This window comes from Hakea prostrata, chromosome 9, assembly GCF_041222555.1.
Source record: "Hakea prostrata isolate BN-2017 chromosome 9, UWA_Hpros_2, whole genome shotgun sequence".
In the NCBI taxonomy this organism is placed as follows: Eukaryota; Viridiplantae; Streptophyta; class Magnoliopsida; order Proteales; family Proteaceae; genus Hakea; species Hakea prostrata.
This window is the reverse complement of record NC_142608.1, coordinates 55,115,243-55,142,408: the sequence shown is the minus strand read 5'-3', so window position 1 is coordinate 55,142,408 and position 27,166 is coordinate 55,115,243. Positions and strand designations below refer to the sequence as shown.

Here is a 27,166-nt window from a genome sequence, read left to right as displayed (position 1 = left end):
CAACCTTTGTCTTCTTCCCTCCCCAAGTAATATATATACCCCTATAAGGCTTTAATCCCTATAGCCAGTTGCAACTTCTGTTCCCTTTTTAGGGCTTTAATCCCTATAGCTGGTAGCAACTTCTATTCCCTCTTTAAGTTTTATTTCTTTCTAGTTCCAACATTACCTCTTCCCCATCATATAGGCTATTCTTTCTATTTCCCATCATACAGGCTATGCTTTTGAATGCCAAGGTTTACCGAATTGTTCACATTTGATGGCTTCTTTTGATGCTTCTGTACTACTACTAGCCTGACTGCCTGAATCTGGATGGCTGACTTGTCAACTGTAGAGGACGGAAGCATTGCAGCACCATGGCAGTCTTCTGTGTGTACAAAGGCATACGATTCCTCTAAAGTTGGAAAAGATATTGGCCTAGAATTTGAAGCCAAATGGGTCATAGTTAACATTAAGTCCGGCTAGGAAATCATCTAGGTGTCTATGATAGGCTGCAATGCCATCATCACTGTTTGGCTGAAAGGTGTTATAATGATCAATCTCCTGCCACAATGCACTAATGTTGTAGCTTGTAGTATTGAGAGAGTGACATCTTCTTCTGTTTTGTCCCATGAACTTGCTTGTAGAGTTCATAGACCTGGGCCCTGTTTCCAACTTTACCAAAGGACTTCTGAGCAGCAGTCCAAATAATAGTACCAGTGTCCAAAAGTAGAAAAGATTGATGTAATTCTGGTTTTCATAGACCTAATTAAGAAGGCTATTACTAGAGAGTCATGTGCAAGCAATCGATCCTGAGCTGGTTCAGGGTTTCTTGGTTTCACAGTAGTGCCATTAATGTGTCCTAGAAGTCCTCAGCCAGAAAAAATAATGTGGGCAGATCTTGATCACATTAGGTAGTTTGACCAACCTAGGATTATAAGTGGAGAACGAAGGCGCTAGTAGAGGGTACGCTTCTGCAGTCGAGTCAAGAAGGTCCACTTACTCTGATTTTTCCAGTGCCCTATGGATCAAACAAGAGTCTCTGCTTGAGGTTTGAGGTTTTGAGCCGGTGACTCTTCTTCCGAGTGGGCTGATAAATAAGTGAACCTGGGCAGAAGCACGCTAACAAGAAAAGTTCTGATCTTGCTAGTTCCAAGCAGGGAGATCCTATTTTGCAGATTCTCAGCTGTAGTGATTATAAGTTCTGTTCTTTTTACCCGAGCAAAAATTGCAACCAATTTTAGGATAATAACTAGGGCAAGAAAGAGGAAAATTACAATTACAACCTTTAAAAAATCTGAACCTATTTACTAACTGCAGTTCAGAATACAGCCCTAAAACATATTGCTAAAAGAAAGGAAAACATTACAACCAAAGGTTCTGAACTGTTAATGAATACAGCCTTAAAAAGAGATTGTAAAAGGGTAAAAACTGCTAATGTACAATAGAGAAAAAATCCCAGGTCTGCCACTAGATTAGGTCTCCAAGGAAGAAGTAAAGTTCAGGTCGGAAGAGATTAGGGTTTCCTATTTTAATTTTAAATGATAGAAAAGGGAAATAGAGGGCAGCTGTTTGGAGCATTGAGTTCCCTTACTGTTGTCTTCAAAACTAAGGTAAAAAAGGTGGAGTTCTCTCCTGTGGCTAGGGTGGTCTTTTTGTGTTAGTTTTTACTATTTATTCTTTTTAAGTAAAGATCAGGGGTGACCCAGTTTAGAGCCCGCGATGGAGTATTCCAATAATTCAGATGAAACAGTATAGCCGACAATGAGATTGAAGACACCAACTTGCAAAAAAGTTGAAGAAAGCAGTCCTGCAATTGGGATTAGAGAGGAGGAACAACCGTGTAGAGTGCTTCAGAAAAAGAGACTTGAGTGTAAAGTCTAAAGCTTTGATACCACGTGATTGAGAGTTTATTACTCAGAGAAATTGTTCTTTATTCACAGCCACAGTGGGGTATATGTAGTTTACAATTAGAGGTAAACCAAAAAGGAACAGTTGTAGGATTTTATCCCTCACGAGTCTGGCACTAGTGCTAGAACTGAGAGGGGTTATATTGTCCTCTCACAAAAGCACCTCGTCTGAGAAGGGGGTTAATTTGTCCATGATAAGCACAAAGAAGTAAGGGCTTCAGGCCGATCTCTGGTGTAACCTGATTTAGATTAAAAGTTCACTTTCATTCTAATGCTAGTCACAAATCAGCAAACATATTTGTGGGTTGAGTTCTACTAGGAGTTCAACTCTATTAGAGTTTTTGTTTGTGTAAATTTCTATTACCCAAGTAGGGGTATTTATGTATTAGTGTTATTTCCAATTTATTATAAATAAAGGGCTTGAGATCACACTGATCAATTGAGCCATTCTACCAATATCGTGTTTCTCAACAATAATTTTAATTAAGTCCATGTAAATATTAGACACCCTTCTCTTCTCTAGAACATCTAAATTAGCTCTCTCGAAACTTTGTCGTGGGCTTTTTCCATATATATAAACACCATATGAAGATCTTTCTTCATTTCTTGCCCTCTCTATATCTTTTTGAGTCTCCTAAATAAGTAAACTGCATTTAAAGACGTGCCATAAAAACGAACTGGTTTACAGAAATAGTAGTCTCCTTTCCCAGGTGAGATTCAATAACCCTCTCCCATTTACTCCATTGCATGACTCACTAACTTTATACCTCAATGATTATTTTAGTTTTGAATATCTCGTTTGTTCTTACAAACTGAGACCACAAATCGTCTCTTCCAGTCATTTGGAAATTTCCTAGTGCTCATAATTTTGTTAAACAACTTGGTTAACCAGGATATAAGACAAAGCCCTACATTCTTCCACATGTCAAGGGATTTCTCATCTAGACCTGATGCTTAACTTCCCTTCACCTTTCTTATAGTTCCTTCAATCCTTGGTTTATATGCTTTGGTCCACCCTATTAAACCATTCAATCGTGATTCAATTATAGTTTCATACAGTCAATGATGGGTTCCAAACAACTGCTGCTAATTCTACTATTTTATATAAACGGTGGGTTAGTTTTTCTTCAAAAGGAGGAAATTGATGCAGGAACAATTTTTTGTTATAGGCCAAACCCATTTGAGAGCTGTGACAGAGAAATAAACCCAAATCGATAATTTGATCTGGTAAAATATCTGTTGTTTATTTGGTTGTCCGGGGTCTTGTGTGATCGACGTATTCCATTGAACCTCAAAAGAAAATTCTATAGGACCGTGGTTTGACCAGCTATGATGTACGGTGCAGAGTGTTGGGCTATTGAAAAGAATCATATAGATAAACTCAGTGTAACAGAAATGAAGATGCTAAGATGGATGAGTGGCAACTAGGAAGGATAAGATAAGGAATGGTCATATTAGAGTTGGTCTAGGAGTTTCTCCTATAAGTGAAAAGCTTCGAGAAAGTCTTTTGAGGTGGCACAGTCACATTCAACAGAGACTTGTAAATTCCCCTGTAATCCAGATTGAAGGAACTAGAAGAGCCATGGGTAGACCTAAGATAACCTTAAGAGAAGTGGTGAGAAAGTATATGCATAGCCTAGGCCTTGTATCTAGCATGACATCAAATAGAACTGTTTGGAAGGCAAGAATCCATGTACCCGACCCCATTTAGTTGGGACAAGGCTTTTTGTTGTTGTTGTTGTTGTAGGCCAAACCCGTTTGAGAGCTGTGACCGAGAAATGAACCCAAATTGATAATTTGATCTGGTAAAATATTTGTTGTTTATTTGTTTGTATTTATCATGTCAATTATCTTGTGATCTTTAGTTTTAGTTTTCCTTGGCTGCAAAGTGATAGAGTTACATTCCATTTCAGTCTGAGAGTTTGATTTAGTTATAGCTTTAGCTTGGAATCAGGTGTCCTCTAGATTTCCATTTAAATATGCAAGCACTGAAAAATGAAACCAGATGTCATAAATGAGGGAATGAACTTGTTTCTTTTGAGTGCCTGTGCGTCCTGTGCAGATTGGTGGTGCCTAGGTGGCTCAGTCTGAGGCATTCAAGTGTCATCTTGCCGCCTTTCTTGGTGTTGCCTTGAATCTACCCCCCTGCTTCCAACAAAAGCAGATGCCTTGCTCGCCTAGACACTGCAACAACTGCACTAACTGTTGAAGCTGCCATCCTAAGATATTTAGATCACCTTGACTCACTTTACAAGACTACAACTCAAATCAATAAGTCCTTTGATGAGCAGATGTGGTTGGCTCATTCTAAACTCGAATAAATCAATTCATTTCACTACTAAATATGCTTCCACAAGGATCTGATGTTGCTGTTCGATTTTGTAAACTCTAAAGCCATGTTTGCAGTCAACCATTGCAAATCATATCAATTCTTACCATTTCTTCTGTGCCATTTTACAGAAGCATACATATTCGTTTTATTGGAAGACAGTTCAGAGAAGATGTGTATTTCCTCCTGAGAAGAGAAAGACCAATGATGTGCATTCTTTCGGTTCTCTTTTTAGTAAATTTATTCTTTATGCGAAGATAAATTTATTGGTTAGCAAAGAATGGAGTCACATAATGGAGGAAAACTCAAGATAAAAGAAGAAACACAGGAAGGAGAACAAATGTTCCAGATAACACTATCGTACTATCCAATTCAAATGAAGCAAAAATATTCACTTCATTCAATTTTAATTCAAATGAGAAAAAAGCCAATGTTGACAAACCTTCTCCGATGTGAGTTGATTCCCTACATAACAGCTAAACAGAAAGTAGCTTACCCATTGTTGAGGCTATCATGGATGAGAGGAGACCTAAAGCACATGAGAAAGGCAGTGATATGGCCAGAGCATGAGCTTTCATATCTGTAACCTGTTCGCATGAACAAATTGACCAAAAAAATAAAAGAAGATTACATCATAGGATCCATCAGAAGAAAAGATGTAAATAACAACTACAAGCCTATTCCCAACTAAATGGAGTTAGTTACATGGATATTTGTGATGTGATCTGGACCCAGGGCCATCCTGATAGTGGACAAGGGGCCGAAATAGGGCCAAGGGTTGCTGCCCAACAGTCCAACACCCTACGGCCTGAAGGAAAAGTGCACCAAGTAAAGGGTATTGGTATTTGGGCAGTCTTAAGGAAGCCCAATTAGGGTTAGTTGGATTCCGCATCTCAGTAGGAGTCCAACTCTATTTTTACTTTGGTGTTTGATTTAGTTTTGGTCACGTTGTGAAAGAGTCTTAGTCTAGTTAGGAGTCCTACTTAACTAAATGGAATTGGTTACATGGATCTTTCTGACGTGATCTGGAGCCAAGGCCATCCTGATAGTGGACAAGGGGCCGAAATAGGGCCTAGGGTTGCTGCCCAACACCCTACGGCCAGAAGGAAAAGTGCACCAAGTAAAGGGTATTGGAATTTGGGCATTCACCACATCCGTAGGAATCCAACTCTACTTTTACTTTGGTGTTTGATTTAGTTTTGGTCAAGTTGTGAAAGAGTCCTAGTCTAGTTAGGAGTCCTACTTAGAGAAGGATGCCTTGAGTTGTAGTCCAATCTGTACCAGGAGACTAGTCCTGCTCTTGTTGTATAATTTGAATCATCTTAGGTTCAGATAAGTTAGAGTCCTTAGTAGAGTGAGAGTCATAAGTAAAGTAGAAATTCTAGTTTGTTTTGTCTTCCAATTTGAGTCCTAGTAGGAATCCTTCAATGTGAGGCTATAAATATAGCCCCCACTTGTAAACAAGACGATTTTGATAACTAATAAAATTTGGCTGAATGAGATATCGAGTGGAGTCGCAGATTCCAGGGGAGGAAACCTGCAGCAGCTTTGAGATTTCCAAATTTCTGGGGTTCTTCAACAGTTCAACCTTTTCTCATCTTCAACAAGTACATTCCCCTTCCCCTTCTCTCTCCCAATCGCAACCCTAACTCCCCCTCTATCTCTTGCTTGTGGCATCCTTTTCTCCCTCCCCAACCCTAGATCTTCCCCGTTCCCTCACCCAGATCCCAACACCTTTGGCATTATCACCCCCACCCCTGCCCCTACCTTTCCCCTTCTCTATTTCCCCATCGCAACCCTAACTCCCCCTCTGTCTCTTGCTTTGTGCATCCTTTTCTCCCTCTCCCCAAGTCCTAAACCCTAGATCTCCCCCATTCCCTCACCCAGATCCCAACCCTTTTGGCATCATCACCCCCACCCCTTCCCTAACATTGGATCCGCATCCCCAACCCTAATTTCTTCACCGAACCCTATATTCTGAAACTTCCCCTTCCCCAATGCCCTAGTTCCTAGATTGCTTCCCCCTCCATCGCACCTAACCTAAAATTCCTCTCCCCTCCCAGCAGCACTTCATTCTAAATTCCCAAAACCCTAACCCTAGGACTTTTGGAATTTAAACTTGAAACCCAAAACAGTAAGGTCAAAGTTTGTATTTCAATGAACCCTACCCAGATCGAACCTATTATACCTTCCCTACCAACCCCAACAACCCTAATCAGCCCTAAATTCAACAGCACAGGGTTTGAGAAACCCTAATTTGACTGCTGATTTCATATAATTGATCTTGTTTATTGGCCCTCAATTTGGGGTTACATCACCTTCCCATCCAATCTGCTCTATTTGAGGCCATCCTTGATACATAAAAGACACAGAATACTGAAAAGTAATATGATCAAGATTTATTTTGCTTTATTTATTTTGAAATTTTGCTAAAAATACGCTCAAGGTTGCCAGTGCAAACAAAAAATGGCTATTATAATGGAAACTTTAAGGAAAAATAAATGGTCATAATTGTGGAAAAAGAACCATCGAGGCAGCCAATGTCACACCCCATCTGAACTACATAGGTTCAGGGCATGGTTGGGATGTGTACATCCGCAGACCACACCATCCAGAATCGCATAGTTCTTGCCCAATCTCCCATCCACACCATAGATCTCAATATCAATGGCATGAATAGTATCCATTAATCATTAGCAGCCGGAGAAGAATTAAACCATATTAATTCAGATGATTAAAGTTTTTACATAAGGGTTGCGTGTCCCATTCCCCTGCCAAGCATATCCTTCCAAATGCCGGAGCATCACCTGCCACCATATCTAAAAGAGACAGACCCAAGGGGGTAAGCTTTCAAACCCTAACTCACTGAGGGGATACGCAAATGCAACACGACCTAACACGTCACATCTCTTCAAGCATCCATAAAACCACTATAAAGAACAATAATGCAAGTGAGTGATAAAACAAAACCACACGATCCATGATAATGCATGATCCATTTATTAGAAATTAACACCTAGCAAGCCATCTCTAAGCCTCAATCGGCACAGAATCAAAACACCTCGGGAGAAAAGGTAACCCTAACTTATCAAGAATATGGAAGTCATCTTTGTCAATTTCAATGGTTAATAAAGGATTGAAAAGAACAATCATCCACAGCAAATCCTTTCTATGGTCACATAGTATCAATCCCAGGGTCGTTATATATTCCCTTTAAATTTTTTTATTTTTTTATCATGGTCATGAGTTGAAACTAGAGGTCTTTGACTTTTCCCACCACGGGATTCAACCATCATTACAAAGAGGTTGAGGAACAATCATGTATTAGGTTTACTAATTGATAGTTTTGATCAAAATTTCTGCACTTCTGAAAATCAAAATGAAATGCAAAATATTTCGTCGAAGTCATATATTTAGAACAAAATGGTATGAAACTTCGGTACCGACTCGAAACAACCCATTCCAGGTTATAAAAGCTACCTGCTTTTAGCGGAGCCTATGTATTTTCGCAGATTCTGCGAGTTTCGGACAAAACTTCCGCCCCTTAGATTTCGAACCTAAACCAAATTTTTTCTCATTTCTCTTGGATTCTACCCCCATTTCACCTCATTTTACCAACTATTTTGCATTCCTACTCCACTCTTGCTCCTCCATTGTTGGGTTTTTGAGAATCAAACAATGTGAGTTAACAAAGTTCTCCATTTTTTATTTTTGTTTTGTTTATGCCTCAAATCAACTTAGATTGCTTTCAAATTAAAGTATGTTTAGTCTAGAGTGTTGATCTATGATTATGTGAAGTTCAAATTAAATTTTTCATATTGCTATTATTTTTTTCTTTATAAAAATTATTTTTCAAAATATGTATATTCCTAAAATACACATGTATACACTATGTATGAGCTTCAAATTGATGAATATGAGACACCATCACTTTATATATTCTGTGATGGTGTTGAATCAGATTTTTTTTGGCTAATTATTAATTTTAATTGTTTGAAAAATATTAAAGTACTTTTAGAAATTATTTTAATATTTAAAAATACTAATTAATTTCTGTTATATATTTAAAATAAGAGATTATTTATAATAGCATGTATGTGACTTTTTAAGCTTATTGTAATGCTTTTTAAGATACTTAGTGTGCATTTCTTGTATTAGGCACTCTCTTTGATAGATGTCCGACATAGCCTGGCAACATGGAAAGCCACTGACAACCGATAGGAAGAAGATTGAGTGTGATTATTACAAGAAACAGATAGGAGGAGGTGGGGCAACTAGATTGAAGGTGCATCTAGCTGGGGGAAGTAGGGATGTAGTAGGATGCCGATAGGTGCCCTCAGGGGTCAAGAAGGCAATGGCCTCATACTTGGCTTAGGGGAAAGCAAAAGAGGAAAGAGAAGAGAACACAGAGCCAGGAGTTCAAGGATGCATGCCTAGATAACCTTCTAGAGCCAGGAGAGTAGGATTTTGATCCAGAGAAGCTAGGAGAATATGGATGTGAACCTGACCCAAAATTTGAACATATCAGGAGGGTGATGATGATGAGTAGGGAGAAGGCGACGGTTGATGACATTAGGAGGCAACAAAGGGCTATAGGTTGTGGGTCCTTTAGAGAGCCAGCAGGTATAGGAGGCACATGAAGCTCCCAAGTCCCTATAAGAAAGAGTCAAGAGTGTGAGGCAAGAGGTTTCTATCCCACGGGCCCCAACAAGGGGTCGAGCTTCCTCAGGCACATGCTACGATTCGGATCTGGAGATTTTTTGCAATGATCCGGCCTTATTTAGGAGGCCTAAGCAAAACTAGAGAAAGTTGAAGCACTTATAAGGGAGTGTGAAGGAGAAAGTGGGGATGGCTTTCTCCAAATGGGTTTACGTACCATAGTATTTTAGCACACACAGTCCAAGGGCCCTACTATAGAGATATGATTGAGGAAATAGGCAGGGTTGGGAATGGTGTATAAGGGCCTACTCGATATGAGATATATAATAGGTATTTGCCTAAGCATAAAGAGGAGTACATTAATGGATTGAACCCCATGTGGGCTCATTATGGAGTGATTGTGATGGCTGATGGTTAGATTGGCCACCACTAGACAGTCCATCATCAATTTCATGTTGAGTTGTAATGGGAGGACCGTGTTCCTCAAGTCAATAGATGCATCCAGTGAGAATAAGGATACAAAATATATTTACAAATTATTGAAGCAAGTGGTGAAGCAGGTTGGAGCAGAGAATGTGATCCAAATTACGGCTAATAATGGCTCCAACTACAAGAAAACTAGGTTGAAGATGATGAAGAACTCTAGGTGTCAAAACATGCTTATACTTTTAGTACTAATTTTAATTTTTAAATACATTTTATATTACATATTTACATATACACTTTATGATTTTATATTGATGCCTTGATGGTTCAATAAATCATTACTAATTTGGACATTTTTATCTGGACAGATATAGGCTCTTTTGGACTCCATGTGCTGCTCACTGCATTGAACTAATACTAAAGGACATAGGGAAGGTCAAGCTTGTGAAGAAGACCGTTGAGAAAGCCTAATAAGTTAGCACCTTCATCTATAACCACACCTATACACTAAAAATGATGAGTGACAAGTGTCAGGTGACTTAGTGAGGCCAAGCAAAACAAGATTTGCTACCAACTGGATAGCACTGCAGAGCTTTAAGAGTAGGAAGACACTGGCCTTAAAAGCATGTTTGCATCAAAGCAATGGTTTAATTGGGAGGGTTTTTCATCCGTAGGAGGAAGGAGAGCATAATTGACTATACTCGATGACAATTTCTGGAATAATGTGAGGATAATGGTGAAGATACTTGAACCTGTGGTGCATGTGTTGAGGATGACAGATCAACAAAAAAGACCAACTTTACCACATATATGGGTTGTAGTAGATAGGATGAAGTAGAAAGTTGCTTAGGTCTACCCATAGAGCAACAAGACAATCCTCGACATCATCCAAATTAGATATGAATCTATGTTGTAGCATCCACTACATAAGGCTGGTGAATTGTTAAGTTTAGGAATCAATTTAATTTTCATTATATTATCACACTATTAAGTATTGACTATTCCCTCTTATTTTTGTTTTTTCTTACATAACATACTATCTGAATCCCAAGTAATATTACAAAGACATACTTGGGATGAGGCAAGATTTAATAGATGCCGTCCAAACTGTAGTGGAGAGGTTGGAACCGGATCCATCTAAATAGACAGTCATCCTTATGGAGGTGAGATTGTGATTTGATATTCACAATTCATAGTTTTATACTAAGTTATTAAGTATTAACCTAGATTTTTTTTTTCTTCCTTTCTTTATATATTAGATGAAGGCATTTAAGGATGCCACTAGGAGTTTCGGTTGTTCCTTGGCAATATTATGGAGCTTATAGTGCCCCTGTCGTTGTCGATGAATGAGGTGGTTCCTCGTTTGTTGAGCAGATCTTCCACTCTATACCACAAAGACCACCAACCCTTCCATCAACTCATTATCTAGATATTTCCAACTTCCGACGATCAGGATATCTTAGCCATGTGGATGAGGCCACATACAGATCTGCAATTGTCAGCTACGTCGACAACTATATGCCTCAAACATCATATGACATGTATAATCATTGGTATGGGGTGTAGAGGGAAGAGGGAGACATGAATTAGGCAAATTTATACTTGGTAATATTCTTGGTTCTTCTCATATATAAAACAATAGTTCGGTAGTTCCAGTGTGTTTTATGCTACGATGCAAGAATCCAAAGAATTTTGAGTCCATATAAGGCTCGAAACTGAAGTTCGAAATTTCAGAAAAAAGTCATATGTTTCGACCGAAATTTTGGCCAAAACCTAGAAAATTTCACATTCTCCCGGAAGTTTTGATCAAAAATTTTCCCTTGATTGATAGAAAAAACCCACAAATAATGTTTAGAAAATTAAGGTCTCAAATAATAAAAAAGTGGAGGACACGAAACATACGGGTCGAATCTTGTCCTCAAACCCTCCTTTCTCCTCTTCCTCTTCTCTTTCTCTTCTCTTTCTCTTCTCTTTCCTTAAACTTTCTCTCGAATACCCTCATTTTCTATGCATGTGGGGTTACTCCTCCGCCACCTTATATCCTTTTTTTTTTTTTTTGCTTTTTCCCCCCATCTCTATAACTCTGCTTTTCCTATTCGTCCAGAATCCAACAGTCACATTAAATCCACAATAACTAATGCATTTTTATTATTTATTATATTTCTTTATGGACTTTAATAAAATACTAAGAAAAATGAATAATAACTATGTTGCACTCCTTAGGATTTGAACCCTATACCTATTTTATCTAATTAATGCTCTAACCTATTGGGCTACAGTATAAGTTATGATAAAAACCCAATAAAATACAAATACACAATTTTAGGCAGAAGGTATTACAGCCAATGCTTATAACCACAGGACATAGTTTACATAGAACTCTGACCTTACAATGAGTTCCGGGGATATTATCCTTATCCAGCAGTCTAACATCATTCTCTCTCTCTCTCTCCCACTAGACATCTACAACTTCCATAGGTGTTACAACCTTGAATATGCGATCCTTATTTTGATGCTTTATACACAATTAGAGCATAAGCACTCTTCAACAGGAAATTATTTGAAGATGATGTAATTGCATTATGCCCAAACAAGAAGTGACCCACTAATTGGGTGAAACCGTGGTATGAAATCTTGCAAATTTAGCCAAAATTTCGCAAGATTCCAGGTATCTTGAGATCACTTAAACAAGATAAAACTGTTAAATGAAGCTGAGTCAGTTCAGCATTTCGGTGAAATTTTAAAAATTCAAGAACTTCTGAGGCTTGTAAGTGTAAATTTTAATTAGTACAATACTACAATTTGTAAGTTGTAATTGAGATTTGACTACTTCTGGGATGTTTTATTTATGTCATATGTGTTTGTCATGAACATTAACAAAGTTTTAATGTTTTATTGATTATCAATGAGACTGTTTCTCATTTATGTCAATTTGATATTTCTAATGAAAATACAAAATTCAGTCTTGTCAGTGTAAGACCGAACATGTGCGAAACTGTGAATCAAAAGGACCAATTTGTGTTATGTTTTAGTAAAAGTTAAAATTAGAAATGTACTTATTAGCCTTAAAATAGGCTGTCCACCAAAAACCAGGTCAACATTAGCCTTACAACCCACGGAAACCATCAACCTAAACCTGGTACAATCATGTTCTAGGTTTTGCCGAAATTTCGGTGTCTCAACCTGGTCAAAACACTGAAATGAAATGAGTTTTCATACCTTGGGTGAAACCCTATCAACGTAAACATCCCAGAATGCATAAACACAAATGACATCCGACAAAAAAAATAGAAAGCCTTGCCTCATCTTCTCTGTGATTCATCCGGAAAGAAAGGGGAAAAAATAATAGGTGGTCTTGGGATGCACCAAATAGTATCTCATAGGATACCACCTAGGCTAGATATAGGCATCAAGAACAAGACAAATAATTTACCAGCAATTGCTCCAGGAAGCAGAAATAGGCAAGCATGCTGACCAATACAAGAACTGGAATATCCTGCCAGACCCTGTTATACATGGAAAGAGAGACTCTTTAACTCCCTGAAGAAATCGGAATGAGGCACCAATAAGGAAATGAGTAATTGCTAGGTTTAGCATTATGAGACAAGAAAGAGGGAGCCCATTATATAACTGGTGCATAATGTGCATCAGACCACAAAGTCTCTGTTACCTCCATTTGAAACAAAACAGATCAAGCAATATCTATTTTAGTTATTCAGTTTCCCATTTAAAAAAAGAAGGAACAAATAGACATGAGTTGAAACAGTGCAATCATTTTTTGAAAAGCCTTGCTTCCTATTAAAATCAATAGCATGCGTATTGGATGATCTAGTAGTATTTTAAAATGGGCAATCAATTGGACTAGTATATACTCTTCTTTTGTTTATCAGAATAAATGAGAACTTGGGAGATCTTGCTTACAGATTGAGAAATCAATCCTACATTGCCACCATCATCTGTTTCTATAATTAAAAATTCTTCTTGTTTAGTTTTTACAACACTAACCAAAATGATGATCATCAAGAAAGGAACATGCCTTTCTTTTTCAAAAGAGCGTTGAAACTTTTTTGTGAAGTTTGAAGGAAACCCCAAAAAAAATGAAAATAGAACAGATGATTTTGCTATTTAACAAATTTATCCAAATTATCTTCCAGTATCAGAATGTCAAAGAACTATGAGGAGGTGGGCGAAGGTGCTCATAATGCAGTACTGTAACTGAAAACTCAAAACAGTATAATCAGAATCTCTTCCAGGTTTAAAAAAATCCAGATTGAGAAGAAATTGCATAGAACAAAATCCAACAGTTGGATCAGAAAATATGGATCAGTCCTACTTACACCAGGAATAGAAATATACAGATCTTGAACATAGATCACAAATCTCAACAATAACAGGTCAGTAAAGGTTGAAATCAAATATACAGTACACCATTTAATTTATAATCTAGGATGATTTAGCTTGTGAAGTTCTCAGGGTTGAACATTTTATTTATAATCTAGGATTATGACAAATATGGAGATCATGTGCAACTACAACATATGCATAATGAATCTTGGCACCGTAGTGTACCTAGTATGCACTACCAAGACAGAAGTAAAGAACACTGAATCAAATCGGGTTAACCCCAAACTCACCTTAAGTTGGTGCATGGATGTCAGACATCTCTATCTAGGAAATAACTGTATGGAAGGTCTTAGCTGACAAGCTCTTAGTGATGACATTTTCCATTATATGTAGTAACAAAAGGAATGCATATTAGACCATCTTTTATATTCTTCTTGATGAAAATGTCAGTCAATTTCAACATGTTTGGTCCTGTCATGTTATTCTGGGTTGTGGGCTATACTGATTGCAGCTTTTTCACTGTACTAGAGTCTAATAGGTCCCTCAGCGGTTAGTTTTCAATCACTGAAATTTTTTTTCAGCCAAAGGTCAAACTTAATTTGTTGTCTGCAAATAGCTCTGAAAGAAAATATATTTTTAGCAAAACAAATGAATATTTCACTGCACTTTTGGTACCATATTAAGACTAGTGATTTGATAAAAGCATAGCATTAGAAAGTTGAAAGTTGCACCTTGCCATAAATAATCCCGTCTTACTCTTGAACTGGGAGTCGACTTTTTTCTTTTTGGTATTTGATTTTTTTTAATTACTTTCATTGGATTCTAATAGAAGAGCATTTTCTTATTTTTGAATAATATCTCAAATAAATAAAATACAAATACAAAAGTTTTCACTTGGATATTAGCTAAAAGTATCTCTCTTGGTTACTAGCCGATCTCCAAGAACACTGTACATCATCAAACTTGGGCCAAAATCACAAGCATCACTTGGAGTGCTTTTTCTCCCTGTGAAAATTGGACCATACATTGTGCTTAGAAGGTCAAAAATAGGTTGTACACAAAAAAATCAGATAAAAAAACCATTTCCAGGTGTCAAAACATGCCTACACCTCAAGATGGCTGGGAAGAAGTGCTGGTTTGAGTGGTTTCAACCATGTTTCAGTTCCTAGCTGGTTGAAACCAAGTTGGAATTGTGATTTGCACCCTTGGGTTGAGGAACCACATAGAAGAAGTCCTCAACAAACTTGTCAACTAATGGAGTTTAAAGATGTCAGAGATCGAGGCAAAAAAGAACACAATGGAAGGAATTTTTTGGGATTCAGTGGTCAACAAATCTGAAAACACAATTGATCATGCCAAGTTCATTAAGACTGAAATGTTTCAAAGAAAGAAAACCAAGACTTCAAGACTTCATTTCTAATGTCAAGCAACTACCAGAATTCAACTTCAGATTGAATATAGATATGCAAGTATGCAACAAGTGAGATTAGTTCCAGACTTGTCAAGACTCTGTACAAATTGTTTTAAGGTGGGGGGATAACAAAGCAGATAAGTCAATTAAACAGCATGTAAGTGTAGGACCTTTGCTCACATTGGGTTTTCTTGGCAATATACCACTTTAAGGGACCTAAAACACGGAGAAAAGAGGAAAACAGGATTTAGGTCATTAATTTAGTCAGTCTGGTTTTCAGTCAATTTCTTTCATTATTTTAATTTCCTAATCAGTTTATATTACCTTTGTTATAAGATATCACAGAAGAACAGAGAACAGGGATGAAGGAAAGAAGATAAAGAGGAGAATGCAGCTCTCTGTCAGCTTGCTGCTTTATTGATTCCTGAAGGAACTCCAGATCTGGAAACTATCCTTGATCTAATTACATGCAATCTTCCAAATATAGAAAGGATATGCATAGCTTAGGCATTGCATCTAGTATGGCCTCAAATAGAGCTAATTGGAAGGCAAGGATCCATGTAACCGACATCATTAAGTTGGGAAAAGGCTTGTTGTTGTTGTATTCTGTTGAAGGTTGCAATAGCTAGGATTTATTGTCCTAGCAGTGATAGCCTGGGGTTATCCGTCCTCTATTCTGTGTTTGGTAGGGTTAGTTCTAGAGCTTTATTATTGCATTTTCTGCTGTAAATTAAGTGAAGTGCAGAATGGACTTTATTCTTTGTTTTAAACTTAATTGCCTGCGAACAAACCATCCTAACCACAGGCCTTTCTCCTTGTGATTCTGTCTTCTTTTGTCTTCTTCTCTCTCAGTCTCTTCTTTCTTCTCAGCTGCATAGCTAGTTACAGAGATCTAGGATTGTAACACGGAATCAAAGCCTCTGTAACTAGTGTAACATTCTCCCAAAGTCTTTTCTGCTGATCACAACCTGTTGCTGCTCTAAAGTGTATGATATTGCCCCTTAATCAACTCATTAAGGACTAAGAGTATGTGAATCATACTACTATCAATCCAGGGATCAAGATGATGGCTGGCTGTGTACTTCAGAAGAAAATTCCTTCATGCGGTGGTTCTCTGCGGAGGTTTTTGGCTATTTTCTGAGGTGCAATTCACCCTATATTGAATCCTAGGATGCTGCTCTCTTTTTATGTGATATGGACTGTGTTTGAAACCTTGAATTTCCACGATCTACTGCTATCCCTGCTTTGTGGAGTTATTTTACTCCAACAGATTATGCTGCTGCTGTATAGCTTCTCTACTGCAGATTTTTTGGGTGACATAGTCCCTTGAAGATATTTTTGTTTCCCTCAAACATATGGTACTGCTGTCCTACATATATGAATGGACAGCAGCCCTTGTTTTTCTCTTCTGATAAGCAGGATACATCCCTGTTGTCTGCTGCCCTGCTTTGGATTGATCACTACTTGTGTGATGGTATTTTTCTTGTTTCTGATTTTACATGGCCATTGAGACCACTGCTGTCTCTTCAGAGAACCCTACTCTTTCTTCTGAGCATCTGAATATTCATATTATCTCCCCTAAGCTTCAGGGTAGTTCCAATTACCTTGACTAGAAAGTTGTAATGGATACGGAAATGGATACCCTGACTTCTCAAAACACATAGACTCTAGTCAATTTACTTCCTTATAAGGAGGCGGAGGTGGTTAAGTGTCATTAGGTGTTCATTATCAAGTATCATTCTGATGACACCATTGAGCAGCTAAAAGCTCAGTTGGTTGCCAAAGGTTATACTCAGACTTATGGGATTGATTATTTTGAGACTTTTTCTCCTGTAGCCAGATCAAAATTTTGTTCGTCTCATGATATCACTTACAGTCAATTTTGATTGGCATTACTATAGTTGGATATCAAAAATGCCTTCCTATATGTTGATCTTCATTTGATGCGTACATGATGCAATCTCCAGGGTATGTTGCATAGAGGGAGAATCAGCATTAGGTGTGCAAACTGCATCAACCTATACATGGGCTTAAACAATCACTCAACGCATAGTTTGAGAAATTCAGTACTACTGTCACCACCTATGGATTTCACCAATGTTACTCGGACCACTCTATATTTGTCCATCGTCAAGGGGGACAAGGTTGTCATTATGGTTGTATATGTGGACAATATGATTATTTTTATGAATGACAAGGCTGGCATTGAAGAGGTGAAAGCTGAACTATAGACTCATTTCCAAACCAAGGACCTAGGGACCTTCATGATTTTCTTGAAGTGGTTTACAACAAAAGGACTAACCTATCCCAACCTATGACACTGGAATGCTTGCTTCAAATCTAGTTGATATCCCCATTTGATCCTCACTAGAAATTTGGAGTTGATGATGGGGAGTTTGGAGAACTAAATAATAATCAATTTTCTGATATACTGGACTCACCTCTACAGTTGGTTAGCAAGGGAACTATTACTGGGAAAAAACTAGAAATTCCAAGGGTGGGGAGACCGTGATTGCTGCACCAAAAAATATAAACAGCAAGGTGATGTTGGGATTCAGAATGGGGGAAAAGGTGCTGAGTTGATTATAACATTGAAGCTACTTGTGCTCCATCAAAGTAAAACTCTTCTTGCTTTAGTCCCCTATTCACTCCGCAAAACAACAAAAATGCAGCATCCTTAGATGGTTCTGATAGCCCCTTGTATCACGAGTCTATAAACGAAAGCGTGGCAAGCAAATCCCCTAAATCGGGTGGAAGATTTGAAGAGTCATATTACATTCAGGTTACTTTTTAGGATTAGATTTGAAGAGTCCTATTCGAATTGGGATGATTCTGTTGATTAATACCGTAGGAATGAAATTGCTATAAATAGGGGGAAGGAAGAGTAGAGGAGAGAAGGTTTTTGAGTTATTGAGTGAGAGTTATTGCTCTTGGGTAGCCGTAGGATTCACCTACTGCTAGTAGTGTGTTTTGTTTCTCGTTCAACTTTTATTCAAAGTCCATTATTGCTATTATCTTCTTGAGTTATTCCATCTTTGTTAAGTTGCCTCATTCGGGTACTTAACAGGTTCAAAGAAGGGAGATACATATTTGCAAAAGAAAAAAGGTGTGAAAATTCAAGATCGGACTACCTCCTGTTAAAAAGTATGGTAATAATGATAAGAGGGGAGAATGATGGCAACAAGCCTCAAGGTCAAATGCCATTATTATGTCTAAATGAACTGGCTTTGCTCGAACTATGGGGTTTAAATGCCCTTGAGAAACAAAACTACATTAGGAGTATGTTCATTGAGAGGAAAATTAAGTTTGCTGGACTTATAGAAACAAAGTTAAAAATTGATAATGCATTAGAAGCTTTTCAGAGAGTAAAGCTAGGCTGGAAGTTTGTTCATAATGGGACCATGGAAGTGAAAATTCAAAGCTGTATAGGATTTGGACCTGGGTTACTTAACTGTGGAGGAAATGCAGAAGAGTGCACAGATTATCCACTTAGGAGTAATAGTGGCAAGGACTTACAGTTGGGTTTGCTTGCTCTATTGTTTATGCAGTAAATTCCATGGAGGGAAGTGCAAGGATTGGCAAGGTCTATTAATGAACCTTGAGTTGTAATGGGGTACTTTAATGTTGTTCAGCACCCCAGTGAAAGAAGAGGAGATGATTTTGGAAGTCCAGCTGCAGTAGGAGAGTTTAATGATTACATCTTTGATGCGGGATTCTCAGACTTGGAATGGAAAGGATAACTTTTCACTTGGTCTAATAATCAGAGGGGAGGCAGGAGGATATGTTCTAAGCTGGATAGGGTCCTCGTGAATAATGAATGGTTGGATAAGCTTAGGGTGTTCAAAGCGGAGTTTCTGGAACCTGGGTTGTCTGATCCTAATCTGGTTGTGTTGAAGATATTGGAGGAATACAATTCATGCCCTAAACCTTCTAAATTCTTACAAGCTTGGACTGCCAAGGCTGCATATCATGAGGTGGTTGAAAGAGGATTGGGCAAACCAATAAGTAATAAGCTGATTCCTCTTTGGGGCTTGCTGCTGGGTTGGAAATGCCAGAAAGGAGCACCAAGAGTGGAACAAGAATGAATTTGGAGATGTTTCCCCAGCAGTTAAGGAAGCAACAAAGGAATTGGAGTAAATTCAACGACTGACTAGCAATAATCTTGAAGAGGCAAGCCCTGGCGCAACAGTTGGTGGACCACAGTTGTAGCCCTGAGGTCAAGGCATCAAAACAACCTCCCAACAAAAATGGTTGGGGTAAGATTGCACGGGAAAACTGCCCCCCCCCCCCCCAGGGACTCTGCTTTTGTGAAGCCTTTAGCACGGGGTTTGCCCTTTTATAAGCACTAATCTTTGACGACAGCCTCTTAAGAAGAGAAAGGGAAGCAAAGAGTAAGTTGTCTGCAGTACTGCAGACTGAGGAGAAAGTGCTTAGGGAAAAGTCCAGAGTATAGTGGTTGCAACTTGGAGATGGAAATAATGCTTTCTTTCATAAATCAGTGAAATAGTAGGCAAAACAGAAAGTCAGAAAACACATTCTGGAAATAAAAACCAGCAAGGTGTTAGTTTAGAGAAGCCCAAGGAGATAAAACAAGGCTATCGAGTTCTTTGTGAAGCTTTTTGGAACAGGGGAAGAGGATAAGGTTAGCCGCCCTCCTAATATCCCATTGAAGGGAACACTGTTGGTGGAACAAAAAAATTGGCTAGAAGCCCCCTTCTCTAGGGATGAAATAAAAAAAGGTGGTCTTTGAGATGCAAGACTTAAAATCTCCTGGGCTTGATGACTTCAGGGAAAAATTCTACAAGCTCTTTGGGACTTGGTGAGGGAGAAGCCAACGGAAACCATTTGGTGGTTCTCTGAGGAGTTGGCTATTCCTAATTCACTTGAAGCTACCTTTGTTGCTTTGGTGCCAAAAGGTGGAGAGGTGGGAAAATTTGCAGGGTACAGACCTACTGCCTTGTGTGATCTGTTATACAAGATGATCAGTAACTAACTCATAAATAGAATGAAACAGGTGGTTGGTGATCTCATTAGTGAGAAATCAGTTTGCATTCATCAAAGGGAGGTTGGCAGTAGATGACATCCTTGTGTGCAATGACATTGTGAGAGGGATAGAACAAAAAGCAGCTTCCCCCTTGGCTGTGTTGAAGGCACAAGGATTATGATTCTCTTAGTAGAAAGTTTCTGTTAGTAATGCAACAGATGCAAATCCGTAATAAGTTCTTGCGACAGGTTAATGGCCGGATTAATTCTCTTATGTTCTCTATCCTAAATAATGGCAGCCCAGCAGAATACTTTGCAGGAGGTAGAGGGATTAGATAGGGGGATCCACTTTCGCCATATCTTTTTACTTTATCAATGGAGGCATTCTCTGGGATTATGAGGCGGTTGGAGATAAAAGGCCAGATTAAGTTGCTGTCCAGACGTAAGTCAGCAGGTATATCACATTTGATGTTTGCAGATGACTTGATGATCTTTAAAAGGGTTTTTCACTATTCTATCGTAGCTAGTATGGGGGCCTTAGATGAGTTCACTGCCCTCTCTGGGTTGTGTCTCAATAGCACTAAGTCCGTTATTAGTGTAGGGGGCCTTACCCAGAAAAATAAACTGCAACTATTGGAATTTTAACGGGTTTTTCAATACGAAGTTACCTATAAGATATCTTAGTGTGCCATTGTTTTCACGATCTGATCTGCCTTGCCCCTTTCCTAATCACTCGTTAGGTTAACCTGAGAGTTTTCACTAAGAGGAGAACTCGTCCCAAATTATTGGATTCTGTTCTATCAAATTTCGTTTGAAAATACTTGTTTATCTCTCTGTTTTTTATCCTGTTCTGGCACTATTTTAATCCTTCAAATTGCTACTACATTAGTGTGCTCTTGGAAACCCTTCTAATCATACCTTCTGGTTTTTAAGAAGCTCAACTGTCTGAGTTGGTAAGTAATTGGCCAGCCCAACCAGGAATTTGTGTTTTTCTTTCATGCAGGGGGCATACTAAAGAACAGGAACCAGATTTTGGAACTGGTCATGGGCCAATGATAAAACCCAAATTCGGGTTACACAAACAATGTGGTCTACCTGCGAACGATGTGAGATTCATGCAAATTCTGAAAGTTGACAAGTCTCTTTCAAAATGCTTTTGTTCCTTTCCGTTTATGTGTTTGTCCAGGCTACCAAGAAACTTGTGACCAAACTGAAGCTTTTGGAATTAGTTTCTAAAGTCTCAGAACCTAATGTTTCCAAGTTTCAAGGAGTTGCTTTTTCTCAGAGATTTCATCATATTGTGATTCTTTTGAGAATGGGATTCACATAAATCTCCTACGATCATACAGAAATCCATCTATCAACCTTCCAATATCCTAAGTGAGCAGCACTTGATTCTTGAGGTACAATCAAGGGGGCTATATTTTTATTTGCAACGAAAAAAGTGGAAACTCACCAAGCAAGTATTCTTGGACACCATGCCTGAATATACCAAATCCACAGAGAAATTCAGAACCAAATTAACCACAGAGACTAGGGAAAGAATTGTGAGAATTGTGTGTTTGTGTATACATTGAATATTTAGCAAAGACTTAGTGAAGCTTCTTCAATATTTTTTTTCCATTTTGATTAACACCAAAAAACTTGTCAAGACCCAACTTTTTTTTCTCCTCAGGGAACTTTTACCTAGAAATTAAAAGATAAATAAAGACAAAAATTCAGATCTGGCTGAGTGAATATGAACATCCAGTTATGACCAGGGATACATGTCCTACTTGCATGTTTCAAGCCAAGTAGAAGCTAAAAAGATTTTTGGAGTCAAACAACTTGCCTGTAGCGAGCAGGTTCTCTTTGCTCAAGTATAATTGGCTGCCTAGGGACAGACTGAGAACTTTGTATTCTCAATAATGTTACAGGTAGGTTTTGAACTTCTTGCTTGCAAACTTCACATGTCTTGTTACCCCTAATAGTAAACCATTTCACTGCACAGTCTTTGTGAGCAAGTGCAAGTTCACCTTTACAGCTGCACTCCATCTTAAGAGTTTCACCTCCTTCACCAAGCTCAGACAAACAGATTCTGCAGACTGCTTCTTCTTCAGGGATGTCTTCCCCAGCATCTTCTTTTTCTGTAATAATAGATTGCAAAAAGAAATAAAGAATACTTATTAGCATAAGTAGAAAATAGTGATGAATGAAAAGGAATACAAATACATATTTATAGATGGAACCACCTTCAGATGTTTCCATTTCACTACCAACATTAGGTTCAAAGTAAGACTTTGGTGTCCCCCCCCCCCCCCCCCCCCCTTTTCTTTTTTTCAACAAAAACAAAAAGAGGGATGAATCTGTTAGGTACCAACCGAAGAAAAGCTCAGTAAATCAATGAGATGTAAATGGTAAACTATTTGATCGTCACTCTAATGGGCCAAAAGTGCACCATGGTAGTACCAGATTAAAGACACAAAACACTAGCTATATGCAAGGATCAAAATCTCGATTTCAAGGCCAGTTTCAACCTTCTCATTTGAAACCTGGGAATTTTCCAAGACAACTCGATGGATGGGTTTGGCCTTGTTTACATCGTTTTTTCATCAGGATTTTTGCATACAACCTACTTAAAGCACAAAGAACACAATGTCCTGGATATTTTGCTTTAAAATAAATAAATGAAGAGTTGTCATTCAAGTGGTGTAAATAGTATAGGACCATATTTCTCTATCATAAACAAAGGATTTCAAGAGGAGGAGAGAAAACATACGATACCTCTCTCTCCATCTTCTCATTCTCTCCCACCATTGTCTCTTGACTGAATTATTTTCTTGGCTGCTTCATGGCATCAGAGCTGTAGTTCAATCTAGGGGCTCTTCTCTCTCTCTCTCTCTCTCTCTTGATTGACTTCAAAGTTCTCGTTGTTCCCTTGGTTGCAGCACCACAAAGCTGACTACTATGCTGGTTTGGTGCTATTAAGATACACAAAATACCGAAAGGTATTTTTTATGCACCATTAAATCTTTTTTAACCTACCTTTTATCTCTACTCCATAGCTGAAGCTACAAAAGTTGAATCGTTTCAGATTCAAATCACCACCAACAAACTGAATAGCATGGTAACTATTTACTATGGTCCCAATCGGTGCTTGCCTTCATACGTGCCAAAGGAAAAGAAAAACTTCTGACACAAGATCCACCAAAATTGGAGATATTGAATGAGAAATCTGCTACAGAATTCGAAACATGGAGTAGAGAAGATTCCACCATTAAAATATAGATCTGGAAGACTGGAACAGTGTTGAGCCACAGATTGCTAACAGCATCATGTTTCATGCTACTGCCAAGAATAAATGGGATGATTTGAAGGAAACCTACTGTGGTGAGAAAAATATTTCCCGTATTTACCACCTCTATGAAAAGTGGTTCAATATTACACAAGGAGATCAATCCCTAGTTGACTACTACAGCACATACAAAGGGATACTGGAAAAATTGGCTGTTTACCAGCCTTTTACTACAGATGCTGAAAAATTACGAGAACAAAGGGCTCAAATACAATTGGAAAATTCCTAGCTGGTGTTAACTCAGATTATCATTCCGTTCACAACAATATTTTGACAAGCGAAAAGGTACCATCTTTATCTGAAAGCTTCTTTAGATTACAACACATGACTCCTGCAGGAAATATTGTTGCCCCACCTAAAGAAAATTAAGTAATGATGGATAGTCGCGGCGAGGGGTTCCCATCTAGAGGTAGAAGAGCCTCAGCCCGTGGACATGGTAGGGGAAGAAATTTAGCTTACTCTGAAAGAACATCAAGGACATGTATTCGCTATGGCAAACAAAATCATACTGAAGAAACATGTTAGGCAAAGCATGGTAGGCCAGATTGGGCAGACAATCTTATCAATCAGTATCGGTCTAAAGCTGCAAACACCATTGAAGCACCTTCAAATTAAAATTAGGTAGTTCAGCTACTAAAGACAAGAGAACTCAGATTCTTCAACACCTTCACCTTCAACAAATTGAAACCTCTCTTCCTACATCAACTGCGACATTGACACACATAGGTAACCTTGTTTTCCTTTCTTCTAGTCCTAATCCTTGGTTGATAAACTTTGGAGCCTCTTGTCAAATGACAGGAAATTTCACCTACTTTCAAACTTCAAAAAAATTTCTTCACCCATTATATTGGCCAATGGCTCTACTATACCTACCACAGGAATTGGAGATGTATCTCTTTATCCCAATCACACCCTAAAATCTATACTTTTCATGCCTAATTTTCCTATCAACCTTTTATTTGTTAGTAAGCTTTTCCGTGACTTTGATTGCGCTGTTGTTTCTAATCGAGCTTTCTATGAGTTTCATAACAATAGGATAGCGAGAACGATTAGTTTAGGACATGAACGAGACAGATTATACTACTTGGAATCATCTGCCTTAAATTCTATCCCTGCTAATTCTGTGTCAGAATCGAGTCCCTACAATGGCATGGACTTTAGGTCACTTATCTTTATCAAAACTTAAACCTGTAGGTCCCTCTTGCAAAGATGCTACATCTCTTGAATGTGAAGCTAGTGAGTTAGCAAAACTTCCATTTGTCTGTTTCGAGTAGTCCAAAAATTTTTAATTTAGCGCATTCGGACATTGGGGTCCTTGTAAGATTTCAAATCGATTCAGTAATGAATATTTTGTGATTTTTTTTTATGACCATTTGCGAATGACATGGTTATATTTATTAAAATCCAGATGTAAATTTATGATGATTTTCCAACAACGCTTTACAAAAATTCAAACACAATTCGGCAAAAGAATTAAAAAAAAATTGTCAAATAATGCTCTAGAGTAATACAAAGAATGAGATTTTTATGTTATGTGCTTCAATAGAGACCATCCATCAAATAAGTTGCTCTAACACTCCACAACAAAATGGAGTCGCCGAGCGGAAAAACCAACACCTCCTAGAGGTTACACAATCCTTTTTGCTGCATTTAAACATTCCCAAAAGGTTTTGGTGTGATGTTGTTTTAACCGCATGTACATTGATTAATCGCATTCCCTAGTCGGATCTTAAAAACAAAATCCCCTTTCGAGTGGTTTATTCGAATCGTCCCTTGTTTAGTCTCTCACCTCAAATTTTGGGTGCATCTGTTTTGCTCATATTTTTCATCCATCAAATAAACAGAGTCCTCGAGCTGTCAAATGTATATTTTTAGGTTACTCTAAAACCCAAAAAGGTTATAAATGTTTTGATCCCCTTACCCTCGTCAATATGTTTCTGCAGATGTTAGCTTTTTAAAAAATACTCCATATATTCTTCCCAACCTGATGCTGAAAGATTTGATCTTCCTCTTCCTGTAATACTTATACCTGATGAGCCACCAATTGAAACGACTCCAACTCCTATACGGACTTATCAAAGAAAGAAAAAAATGGCAGATGGTTCCAGGTAGAATGATCACTCACAAGTACCTACACCAAATGTACTTCCTGTTGTTGACAGTTCTACAAACCTACGGATCGCTATTTGGAAACCTAAAGGATTTTGCACTCAAAAAAAATACAGCCAATGTCGCCTACCCCATAACCAACTTTGTAGCTACCTCTCATTTACCTTCGCCTATCAAGTCCTTGATATCCCTTAATGATCACCCTATACCCACTTTCGCAATCGAAGCCCTGAATAATCCTGGCTGGAAGACTACAATGGACACCGAGATGGATGCTATGCATTCTCATAACACTTGGACATTAGTGGACTTACCTCCTAGAAAAGAAATTGTAGGGTGTTAATGGGTGTATGTAGTTAAATACAGTGCTGATGGGACAATTGAGCGCTTGAGAGCACATATTGTGGCCAAAGGATATACCGGACATATGGCCTAGCCTATTTTGAGACCTTCTCACCAGTGGCAAGATTAAATTCAGTTCGCATTCTTCTTTCACTAGTTGCCAATTGGATTGGCCCTTGTACCAGTTAAATGTGAAAATAGCTATTCTATATGGGTATGTTGCTCAAAGGGAGGAATGCTATATTGCTATCAAGGTATGTAAACTCCATCGCTCCATCTATGGCTTAAAACAATCACCAAGAGCATGGTACAATAAGTTTGTTTCCATAGTTTCAGAAATTGGCTTCCGGACATGCTACTCAGATCATTCAGTGATGGTAAAGAAGGAGACAAAATTGTGGTTTTAATTGTCTATGTAGACGACATCATCATATCCAAAAATGATAGGGAAGGCATTGATAAAGTAAAAACTTAATTACAACAACAATTTCAGATCACCGACTTGGGCCAACTAACCTATTTCTTGGGAATTAAGGAAGTAAAAAGGAATAAACCTCTCCCAAAGAAAATATTTCCTTGATTTACTGAATGAAACTGGCAAACTAGAGTTTAAACCAGTTGAAACCCCAATGGATGGAAAATTTAGCATTGATGATGATAATGAGGAGGACTATGAAGACCACCATTGATACCAACAGCTTGTGGGAAGGTTAATTTATTTAACAATCACGAAACCGGATATTTCTTATGCAGTAGGGGTGGTGAGTAGGTATATGCAAAAACCTAGAAGAAACATTAAGGAACTATATGCATGATCTTGAATTATTTAAAGGGTGTTCCAAGAAAAGGGTTAATTTACAAACCCAGTGCAAATATTGAAGTTCAAGCATACTCGGATGCAGACTGGGCAGGTTCAGAAAATGATCGAAAATCTACCATAGGTATTGTACCTTCCTTGGTAGAAATCTCATCACTTGGTGGGGCAAGAAACAAACCACGGTGACACTTTCTAGTGCAAAAGCTGAATACAAAGAAATGGCTCATACAATGTCAGAATTACTTTGGATTGAAGGGCTTATGCAAGAACTTGGATTTAGAATGAAAGAATCTATTAAACTATTCTGTGACAACCAGGCAGCAACTTACATAGCCAGAAATCCTGTCTTTAAGGAGCGCACTAAGCATATTAAAGTGGATCTCCATTTTGTTCGAGATGAAGTACAAAAAAGGCACCATTGTTACCCATCTAGTACGATCACATGATCAGTTGGCAGATTTGTTTGCTAAAGCAATTTATGGACCCACCTTCAAATCTGGATGTGTTAAACTTGGCCTTGATAATG

At 38.2% G+C, this 27,166-nt stretch overlaps 1 protein-coding gene across 5 annotated transcripts in view; it reads right to left on the bottom strand.

Annotated features, from left to right (window-relative positions):
- LOC149005605 (uncharacterized) overlaps positions 1-27,166 on the bottom strand; it is a 41,053-nt gene that overhangs the window by 4,030 nt on the left and 9,857 nt on the right. For all 5 annotated transcript variants that reach the window (XM_089168721.1, XM_089168720.1, XM_089168722.1 and 2 more), the window contains 3 exons: positions 21,870-22,164; positions 12,734-12,806; positions 4,712-4,802 (listed from right to left, as the gene is read on the bottom strand). In XM_089168721.1, the coding sequence (XP_089024847.1) occupies positions 4,712-4,802; positions 12,734-12,806; positions 21,870-22,164 (459 nt within the window). The remainder of the gene's footprint in view (positions 1-4,711; positions 4,803-12,733; positions 12,807-21,869; positions 22,165-27,166) is intronic.